The 10774-nt window shown below is 37.1% G+C and overlaps 1 protein-coding gene and 1 long non-coding RNA gene across 4 annotated transcripts; one reads left to right on the top strand and one right to left on the bottom strand.

The window, feature by feature from the left end:
* Window positions 1-2921: 2921 nt before the first annotated feature.
* On the bottom strand, window positions 2922-4485 carry LOC117612644. The gene is made up of 2 exons (XR_004583491.1): window positions 4417-4485; window positions 2922-3274 (listed from the first exon to the last, which is right to left on the bottom strand). It is a non-coding gene; the product is annotated as an uncharacterized LOC117612644 (long non-coding RNA).
* Window positions 4486-5616: 1131 nt separating this feature from the next.
* LOC117612645 (putative disease resistance protein At1g50180) lies at window positions 5617-9780 on the top strand. 3 transcript variants are annotated; one of them, XM_034341321.1, is made up of 3 exons: window positions 5617-6829; window positions 7316-9074; window positions 9193-9780. In XM_034341321.1, exons 1-3 carry the CDS (start codon window positions 5773-5775, stop codon window positions 9314-9316), a joined length of 2940 nt encoding a protein of 979 aa, XP_034197212.1. In that variant the 5' UTR covers window positions 5617-5772; the 3' UTR covers window positions 9317-9780. The 3 variants fall into 3 exon arrangements, with proteins under 3 accessions (XP_034197212.1, XP_034197214.1, XP_034197213.1); XM_034341323.1 differs by having other exon boundaries at window positions 7316-9113; window positions 9313-9780; XM_034341322.1 differs by having other exon boundaries at window positions 7316-9113; window positions 9193-9309.
* The last annotated feature ends 994 nt before the right edge of the window (window positions 9781-10774 follow it).

The following is a 10774-nucleotide window of genomic DNA, read 5'->3' as shown; positions in this document are numbered from 1 at the left end:
AGTCTCCCCTGTAAATTTAACATTTCCCCAAAAATTCAACCTGCTCAAAATTCACAGTTTAAGGTACCCAACCAGCAGCATGCTTAAAGCAAATAAACAGTTTACAACAAAGACCTCTGGCCTCAAAGATCAAACCCTAGCAAGGACGATAACAGAGCATATCTAAGGAATTTAAATACAACAAAAACAAAGTTCAAGGGAAACAGAATGAAGGAATCCTACGAAGGCTCAAGGCTCGTGAGCACACGATCCGGCTCAGCTGCGGAGCTCAGTCGACTACTGGCTGGGGGTGCAAAACAGAAAAATGTGAGTGGACAAAAATAAAGTTCAGTTCAGTGTAAACCAACATAATATAACCCCACTGTTTAATAAACCAAGCAAGAAATCCGAATGCATCCCAAATCATCAAAATCAAATAAATATTTATATATGTCAAAACCAAACCAATGCCGGATGCCAAGTCCGAAATCCAAACAGAACACTAAACAAACCCACCAATTAAATATTATAAGTCCCAAACCAAACTCTCGAAAGCATACCCATTGGCATGACCGGCAAGGAAGTATCCTCACCGAAAAACAAGAATGAATGAATAGTTATATACATATGTAAAATATATATATATATATATATATATAATATAAGAGATATATATACATATATAATAATAATATAAATATGACCAACACCTAGTTGTACCGGGGAAACAATCCAACCGGGGGATTGTTTGACTAGTCACCATGGCAGAGTCCCCATGAAGAGTCCTCAATTCACCATGTAACTAGGGAACGAGCCGTCCAACCGGGGGACTAACTCTCAGCCAGCACGTACAGTCGATACCCTCAAAACTTGTACGTCTGTGACCAGTCCTACGTGCGCAGACTACCCAATCAAGGGTCTACAGCAACATCCCGTCAAGGATGCTCCGGGTTCCGACAATTCCAAGTATCTCAAGTGTCCGTATCCAAGTTCCAAATCTGGGGAGGTACATAGGGTAGTGCTTATAGCACTCCAAACTGACATTCTATACTCATCACTTTCCAAAATCTCATCTCAACAACCCAAGTACCCCACACATAGCCAAACATATATATAAATTCTCAAAATCCATATACATACTCAAGATACTCAAATATGTCAAAACCCAAATATATTACCAATACTTTATGAAAATAAAGAATTTAACTATTAAATATAACATGCATTTCAATGACTATTTAAATCATATGCATAAAATTCTCATTATAAAACCATGCTTATAAGTTCGTATGCGTGGTCGGAGTAACTCGTCAAATTTGGTGGAGAAATGAGAGAGAACGAGAGGCCGAAAGTTGGGTAAAAATATGTCAAAACTGCTACGTTTCGTGGTTGTTTTCGGCGACCACGACGGCGGATCGAGTTGGCGGTGGGTTGGAACGGAAAGAAGGAAGTGTGGTGGTTCCAACGGAACCGGTGCCGCCCCAAGTGGCAGCGTGTGGTGGCGGTGGCGACGGTGGGAAGTCGTTGCCGTCACAAGCCAAAAATGAAAAAAAAGGGAGGGGGTTTCTGGTTCGCAGGAAAGAGAGAGAGAGAGAGAGAGAGAGAGAGAGAGAGAGATCTGGTTTTAAAAAAAACCAACTTCGAAATATTTACGGATTTGCCATTGTCGATGTTTTGATCGTAACTTCTTCGTTATAACTCCGAATCGAGCCCACTATGTGTCTACGGACTCAACTCAATACGATCTATCCAAAAATAGCAGCCACTGCCCCAAACTCTGTCCGGGTAATAAAATGACCAAAATACCCCTACCGCAAGGGTAAATCCGTAAATTCAAAAATTAATTAACTTGAAAATTTTAATTTAGCAATTTAGTTTAGAGTCGGGGTGTTACACGAGACATGAACTGCAATGCCTAAAACTACCAATACAACTACAACTTTTAAACTCTCACAAGTAGAAACTACAAGTAGAGACTACACTACAAACAAACATCAAACTCACAAAGAGTTAATGCAATTATTACAACTCAATAAACTGTGAACACCCAAACTCACCAAAGATTTCAAGCATAGCAAAACCACAAGAGCAGCCAACGAAATGACCATTGCAGGCAAGTTGAAAATCTAGCCAAAAAAAGTGGTAAACAACCACAAGAAAGCTAGAAGGAGAGGAAGGACGAAAGGGGTGGGGATGGGAGGGGAGGGTAGAGAAGGAGAGGAGAGAGGAGGGGGAGGGAAAGGTAGGAGAAGAGAGGGTTGGGGAAGGAGGCCACCACCCCGAAAGGGAGGTGGTGGTTGGAGCTACGTTCCTAAGGGTTTTATTTTAGAGAGTGTTCCTTAGGGTTTCGAAGAAGAATTGATTTTTTAATTGATTTTGGGTTAGATGCTTACTAACCAATATAGTATTGAGGGAGACTATTTATGTGTTCGACTTAAAGCCTTACATGCTCTCACGTCATAATGTGTTATCCATGTGTTTGGCTTGAGTATCATCACACATAGATTATCATTTGGCTAAGTCCATGTGCCGAAGTGGGTAGCCCTTGAGATGGGCCAAAGCCCAGTTTGACTAGTTCTTTAGGGCCGTTAGGCTTGGCCCGCTCTTAAATTGGGTAGGTCTTGGGCTTAGAATTTGAAACCCTCTGCCTAGGCCCCTCTAAATCTTTTGTTTAGACTTAATTGATGCACTCTTTAATCTCATTTTAGATTTAATCAAAATAATATAAGATATAGAATAACTTAATAAACTTTTTATTTTGTTCATACATGTTATGAATTAAGTTAATTTTTTCAATATTGTCTAAAAATTTGTATAATCCAACTCATATCTAAGTGCACCCCCTAACCATATTGTATACTTAATTGAAATAAGGGATCTTCACTAATATACCCAAAATAGGATTTGAAATTATAAAAAAACCCCACATGAAAAACACTTCATAAACACACCCAAAATCCATTTATTAAATAACAAATTAGTGTTGAAGTTCCAATAAATTACAGCACTGCCACTATCAAGCCCAACAGAAAAAAAACTCAAAAAACACCCAAAACAAACATTTATTAAAAAGCCCAAACTTTTTTTTTTTTTTTGGGTTACAAAAAGTCCAAACATTTTATTACAACACAAAACTGTCTCGAAAACCGTAACTTCAAGCACGCATCTTCATTAAACCATCTCTGCAAAACGTCTCTTCATTTCACCGTCTTCATCATTTATGCAAACTAAAACTCCATAACTACCACCAAGCTTGATCTACTTTTAAAAACCAACACTACACACTAACCTCCACCTACAAAACAAAGACAAAATTTCAGAGAACAATTTCAACAAGAAAAGGCTTCAAAGGTAAGACATTTAAAAACCAAACCTTTATTGTAATATTGATTAATTGCTGTAAAGTTCCAGTCTATGGTAATAACAGTATTTTAGATTCAAATCCAAGACAAAATCTTGGAACTATATTCAATTTTCACTATTGGACTAGCTGCATATGACTATAAAATAGTCAGTTTTCAGCAACTCAAAAAAGAAAGAGATATTTAGTCAAATACAGATTCTTAACATTGTTGGTTTACTGTCATGTTGATTAATGGCTGTAAAGTTCTAGTATAAGGTAATAACACTACTAGTTTACTTTCATGTTGATTAATGGCTGTAAAGTTCTAGTATAGGGTAATAACACTGATTGTTTCCTCTAAAATCCTATTTCGAATGCATGTCTACCACCGTAAAGTTCTAGTATAGGGTAATAACACTGTTTTTTTCCAATGAAATCCTGTTTTGAATGCATGTCTACCACTATAAAGTTTCAGTACAGGGTAATAACACTGCTTGTTTCCTATGAAATCCTATTTCTAAGGCATGTCTACCATTATAAAGTTCCAGTATAGGGTAATAACACTACTATATTCTTCTGAAATCCTATTTCTAATGCATGTCTACTCCTTGTAAAGTTCCAGTATAGGGTAATAACACTATTAGATTCCTCTGAAATCCTATTTCTAATGCATGTCTACCCCTTGTAAAGTTCCAGTATAGGGTAATAACACTACTAGATTCCTCTGAAATCCTATTTCTAATGCATGTCTAACTCTTGTAAAGTTCCAGTATAGGGTAATACCACTGCTTGATTCCTCTGAAATCCTATTTCTTATGCATGTCTACCCCTTGTGAAGTTCCAGTATATGGTAATAACATTGCTAGTTTCATATAAAATCCTATTTCTAATGCATGTCTACCACTGTAAAGTTCCAGTATAAGGTAATAACACTGTTTGTTTCCTATGAAATCCTATTTCTAATGCATGTCTGTAAAGTTCCAATATAAGGTAGTAACACTGCCACCTAATATTAAATTATAGTCGACTCAAAAACCAATAGTGCATAAACAGAAAAAACACGAATATACTCAGATTCAATTGAAAAAACATACCTCATGTGATAACCGAATCAAATATCACAAATTTGTAACCGCAGCTCAAACCAAAACACAAAAGCAAATCTACAACCAAACCGAATATGGAATCAATCCAAATTATAAACAAAAAGAAATTAAAATCACAATTTAAAACTCAAACGAATATCTAAATACAAATTAGAACGAAATCAGAAAATCCAATGGCTTATCTCCAAATCGACAATAACAAAAATAAACATATAAAATCAAGAAGAATTGGATCTACATTTCAAATATAAACTACAAAACTGCAAAAATTATGAAATCTTAACCAACAACTTAATTAATCGAACATGAAATCACCCAAATCAGCCTACAATAAAATCGAATATGAATTCAAATAAAAAAATCAAATACCTCAAAATGGAAGATTGCAGATCGAATAGGATTTTATACTGAGCCAAGTCACCAATGCACCATGAGCCATTTCATCCCCTGAATCCACCAAGTCATTGTCCATTTGCTCATGTTGCAAATCCTCCAAAATTTGCACAGATCCAGCATCTAATGGATTGCCATGCCAGTGCCAGTGCCTCTGACTTCAGCTTCTGTCGTGCCATTTGGACTAACATGATTGAAGGCAGAGGCTTCGTCAACTCCATCTTCCAAAGCATTACTGCTTGATGTTCCCTAAATTGAGATGGCTGCAAAGTTTTGATCCACGGGCTTGGAAAAGGGTCTCCTAGTTTTCCTATATCCAAAAGATCATAATCATATGACTTCATCATTCTTATTCTTTTTTAGAGAGAGAGAGAGAGAGAGAGAGAGAGAGAGAGTTACTTGAGAACAGAGCTTATGATTTCATTGTCAAAACTGAGGTGGAAGAACAAAACTAAAAATTGGGGTTGAAGATGAAGATGAGAGACTGGAGGTCGTGAGTTCTGATCTAGTGTTTATTAGGAATTCCAATTTTATGTTAAAAGGGTAATAAAGGTATTTCATCTTAATAATTAAATTAAAAAAATATACAGCTGTTGATTTTTGGGTTTATTTTGGGTGTGTTTATATACATTAAATAGTATAAGGTATTTTTATAGTTTTATGTCTAGAAATGGATATTTAACTAATTTTTTATTGAAATAATGTAATATGTAGCATAAATTAATATACTTCTCTTTTGTTGTTGTTTTATATACGTTATTATTGAAGTAGGTGGAAAACGCCAAAGTTGACTACTTTTTGTTGGGATGAGTAGATTAGTTGCTGGACTCCATAGATGCACAGAAAGAAATTGCTCTACTGCCAAGGAGATATTCCCATGAATAACCCTAAAAACTAGATCTGGCGGTTGACTTGTTTTTCTTTTGGTGAAGAGAGAGTAAGTTGTAGAGAATGGCTGAGGCAATTGTTTCCTTTGTGCTCCAAAGGGTCGGAGACTTCACCACTCAGGAAGCAAAGTTCTTGTCTGGAGTCAGCCATCAAGTTGAGGTTTCACAAACTGAGCTACAGTTGATGCAGGGATTCTTGAAAGATGCAGATGCAAGACAAGGAGAAGATGCAAGAGTCCAGATTTGGGTTGCCAAGATTAGAGATGCTGCCTATGATTTGGAAGATGTTATTGAAACTTATGGCTTGAAAGTGGCTTCCAAGAAGAAAACAGGTATGAAGAATGTTCTTAAAAGATTTGCCTGCATCTTCAAGGAACGGCTTGATCTTCGCAAGATTGGGGCAGAAATTGAGAACATTACTGCTAAAATTTCTAATTTGAGGATGAGTTTGCAAAGCTATAACATTGTAAGGGAAACAAGAGAGATTGGAGGTGCATCTTCTTTGCAATCATTTGAGAGACAACAACAACTAAGGCGAACTTATTCTCATGTTATTGAACGTGATGTTGTTGGGATAGAAGACAATGTAAAGGAAATAGTCACACATTTGGTGAAGGAAGAAAGTTGCCTCCGAGTTGTTTCTATTTGGGGTATGGGTGGTGCAGGGAAAACCACACTTGCAAAACAGATTTATCATCACAAAGAAGTTAGGTGTCATTTCAATAGTTTTGCTTGGGTGTGTATATCTCAACAGTATCAAGTAAGAGATGTTTGGGAAGGCATTTTATTTAAACTCATTTCTGCCACCAAGGAACAGAGAGAAGAAATTGCAAAAATGAGGGACTATGAAATAGCCAAGAAGCTTTTTCGCGTCCAGCAAGGAAAGAGATGCTTGGTTATACTTGATGACATTTGGAGCATTGAGACATTTAACTCTTTGAAAGCTGCATTTCCATTAACATGTGAGGAAACACAAAGCAGAATTTTACTTACAACACGCAATGAAGCAGTGGCTTTGCATGCTGATAGAAATGGTTTTCTCCACCAACCCCAGGCACTAAATGAAATCAAAAGTTGGGAACTATTTGAGAAGATAGCATTATTTGGAAGGGTTGATAAAGGTACTTTATCACTCTTTTATCTCAACTTTTTTATTTATATTAATCGAACCTCATAGAAACTACCATGTGGAATTCGCATTACTGTCATTCGCGATGCATAGATATTCTTTTCTAACAAAATAATTTTTAGGAATATCGATGTTTTCTTATCTCTATATTCATGTTTTTTAGTACAGAACTTTTTTCTTTTGGTTGAAAGGAATCAAGATTCCAGTAATTGAAATAGTCGATTTAATTGAACTTATATATTATGGACCAATCGTGAATGAAAATTGAAGCTCCCAGTGTTGTTGAATACAAAACAAAAACACTGACCGCACAATAAAGAAGGGAGAAGAACTGCCCTGTTTAACATTTTGTTAGCTACCAAGATAGTGACTTATCATATGCAATACATATAATAGCTACAATACATAGGACATTGTGTCTCTTTTATACCACTACTGCTATTAGAAGTGTTAATTTGGGTTTTCATTACCTTTTCAGATTCTGGAGTTTACATAAAGATGAAAGAACTCGGAATGGAGATGCTTCGACACTGTGCAGGTTTGCCATTAGCCATCACTGTGCTTGCCGGAGTTCTAGCAAGAAAAAACACCGTTAACGAGTGGATTACAGTGCATGCAAATGTTTATGTATACATAAGGAGAGGCATAGGTCCTGAAGAAGAATATGCAGGTGCTTCATGGGTATTGGCATTGAGTTATGATGACTTACCTTATCACTTAAAACCATGCCTATTGTATTTAGGCCATTTTCCTGAAGATTTTGAGATTCCGGTGAAAAGATTGACCCAATTATGGATGGCGGAAGGTCTCGTCTCACTGACACAAGGACAAGGTTTAGGGGAAGCAATGGAGGATATAGCGTACCATTGCTTAAGTGAGTTGATGATAAGGTGTGTGGTTCAAGTTGGAGAAACGGGTTCAATTGGTACGATTAAAACTTGTCGAATCCATGATCTTGTAAGAGACTTGTGTTTGTCAAAGGCGGAAGAGGAGAACTTTCTCCAAGTTGTGAATTCTTCACAGAGAAACGAGGCAATCAGTCCTTTTTCTTCTTCTATGGTAACCAAGGCAGCACCATTGGGGAAAGTTCGAAGACTTGCCATCTACTTGAATGAGAATCATACGTTGGTTCCATCAAGATATGAGAAAGATGACCACCTTAGATCTCTCTTATACTTTGGCTTAAAAGAATGGAGGGGACAATGTAAAAGATTGATACTTACCATGTTCAAGGATTTCAAATTACTTAGAGTTTTGAAGGTTGAAGGTATGAACAGAGAAGCAGAGTTGCCAAGTGAAATTGGAAATATGGTCCACTTAAGGTTTTTAAGCCTGAGGGGAAGTAATATAAAACGGATTCCTGCATCTCTGGGTAACTTGATATGCTTGCAAACTCTAGATCTTCGAGTTGAAGATAGTTGGCTGTTCATCCCAAATGTCATATGGAAGATGAAACACGTAAGACATTTATATTTGCCCTTTTTTCATCGGCTCCGAGTATGCAGTAAACTGAAAATTTCTACGCTTCACAACTTACAGACTTTATATCCTGTTTCAAGCTCCAATTGTGATTTGAATGATCTTACTGGTCTAACAAATCTTAGAAAACTGAGTATAACGCTGTCAAGCCCCTTAGAAAATCTGGAGGAAATCTTGAAATCTACTGGCAGCACGCTTAACCATATACGGTCTCTATTTGTGTACACTGATTTGGCAGTCACTGGTTCTACAGAGCAAGTTACGCAAATAGTATCAAGTTGTCGTCATATATACAAACTGAAGCTGGAAGGGCCGACCGCAGAATTACCGAGAGAGCTCCATTGCTTTCCCAACCTCACCAAGTTAACACTGCGTCGCTTCTTTCTCAAGGACGACCAAATGGGAATTATAGAGAAGCTGCCAAACCTAACAACTCTGAGGCTTGAACAAAACACTTTCAACAAGGATGCAAAGATATTGGTTTTTTCCAAAGGAGGCTTTCCTCATCTTCAATTTCTTTCACTTTTTCACATGTCTGAAGTAAAAGAGTGGAGGGTGGAGGAAGGAGCCATGCCTAGTCTCCGCCGACTGAGCATTAAATATTGCAACGGATTGACGACAATTGTAGATGGGCTGAGATATCTTACTACTCTCAGGGAATTAAGCATTGAAGGGATGTCAAGTACATTCCAGAGTAAGCTTAAGGCAGGAGGAGAGGATTTCCACAAAATCCAACATGTCACTTCCCTTGTATTTGGGTAAACCCATGCCCCGCCCACTGCATCTTCCATGGAAAGGTTAATTCTGGTGTTTTTTGTTTTGCATTTTGTCAATGTTACATATATGGGCCTTAATATGTTGAATGACATGATCCAGGTTTGTAGATGCTCTGTGTGTTGGTGTTGATCTTCTAAATGGAATGAGTACTGAGTTTGCATTATCCTACTGTACTAGCAGCTGGGACTTGCATGACATGGGGAAAATATATATTTGCAGATGAAGCTGATGACCAAGCAAATTGTTCAGGAGAAGAAAGAAAAGGTTGACAGGTTGAATTGTGCAAGACATGTGATGTGAAATGGAATCAGCTGAGTTTGCTGATGGTTACTTGGAGCTCAATGGAAATCTACGTTTTATGGCGTATTTCAATGTTCGGCGAAAATTGAAAGTTTTGGGGTCAATGTTTGCCTGGAATCATTCAGTTGTTTGGTGTATATATACAGCATTCTTTTTGTGGCAATTTAGAGTTGTTTCTTTGCGTTAATGCAATTATAAATTTGAAAACAAGAAATATACTGCAGCAAAGAGTTTCCCTTGTTTTTTTTTTTTTGGGGGTCAAAGTGCTTCCCCTGTATTTTGGAGGGAATGTGTTCATGCAAATTTGATTGTAATTATGAAGCTGTAAAAGCACAGGCCTTCGGCCTTTTTTTTAATTAATTTTTTCCCCATTTTTTGTTTGTTTAACTGTATGTGATTTTTTACATAATGGTCTAGCAGGATATTCTTATATCTACTTCTGTGACAAAATAGTGGATACATCGTAAACCTTTTCATTTCCATTGTTATTTATAGTAGCTAGGAATTAAAGGTGCCAAAAATTTTAGCAAGAAATTATAATGAGACATATCATTTCCCAGCACAACTGAAAAGGCCAAGAGACCATTCGGGATTGGGGCGATGGAGACTGAAAATATTCATATATTGACCAAAAAAAAGAAAAGGAAAAATGATATAAATACAAGTTACTATGAATGAAAAGAACGCTGAAAGTAGTGCATTCTGGGAATTAAGGGATGTTGAGATTTTCTTATTTGTAATCCACAATTCATGTCTTTGGGAAGTTCGCCTATGAAATTGATTGATATAATTTTTTATCACAGAAGACTTCGTCCTTGCATTGGATGACAACTTGCATGGCAATTACTTACTGGACACGACTGACTTATATGGTTAAGAGACAAATAGAAGTGGCTAAGAAACAAATAATAGAGGTGATCAGAAAACGAAAAGAAACTGACAAAGATGACTAGTTATTATTGGACTGACTTGAGATTGAATTGATTGGCTGGAATTCATACATAGAGTCGAAAGAGTGGAGATAATATTTCATCTTTCAAACTGAAAACCAAATCTGGAGGTTTTCTCTTATTGTTCCTTTTGGCGAAGAGAGAGGTAGTAGTAAAAAGCATGGCTGAGGCAGTTGTTTCCTTTGTGCTCGAAAGTGTCAGAGATTTCACCATTCAGGAAGCCAACTTCTTGTCTGGAGTCAGTCATCAAGTTGAGGTTGCACAAACTGAGCTACAACTGATGCAGGGCTTCCTGAAAGATGCAGATGCAAGACAAGGACAAGATGCAACAGTCCACATTTGGGTTGCCAAGATTAAAGATGCTGCTTATGATTTGGAAGATGTTATTCAAACTTATGGCTTCAAAGTGGCTTCCAAGCAGAAAAGCGGTG

The sequence above is a fragment of the Prunus dulcis genome, unplaced genomic scaffold (assembly GCF_902201215.1).
Source record: "Prunus dulcis unplaced genomic scaffold, ALMONDv2, whole genome shotgun sequence".
Lineage (NCBI taxonomy): Eukaryota > Viridiplantae > Streptophyta > Magnoliopsida > Rosales > Rosaceae > Prunus > Prunus dulcis.
The sequence above is the reverse complement of the archived record's forward strand: the minus strand, read 5'-3'. Positions and strand labels throughout refer to the sequence as shown.

What these genes read in the sequence shown, in the direction of transcription:
- LOC117612645 (XM_034341321.1), top strand. Translation starts at nt 5,773, where the DNA reads ATGGCTGAGGCAATTGTTTCCTTTGTGCTCCAAAGGGTCGGAGACTTC. An exon ending in ATTTGGAAGGGTTGATAAAG is followed by an intron (nt 6,830 to 7,315) that starts GTACTTTATCAC and finishes TTACCTTTTCAG; the next exon opens with ATTCTGGAGTTTACATAAAG. An exon ending in GTCACTTCCCTTGTATTTGG is followed by an intron (nt 9,075 to 9,192) that starts GTAAACCCATGC and finishes GACATGATCCAG; the next exon opens with GTTTGTAGATGCTCTGTGTG.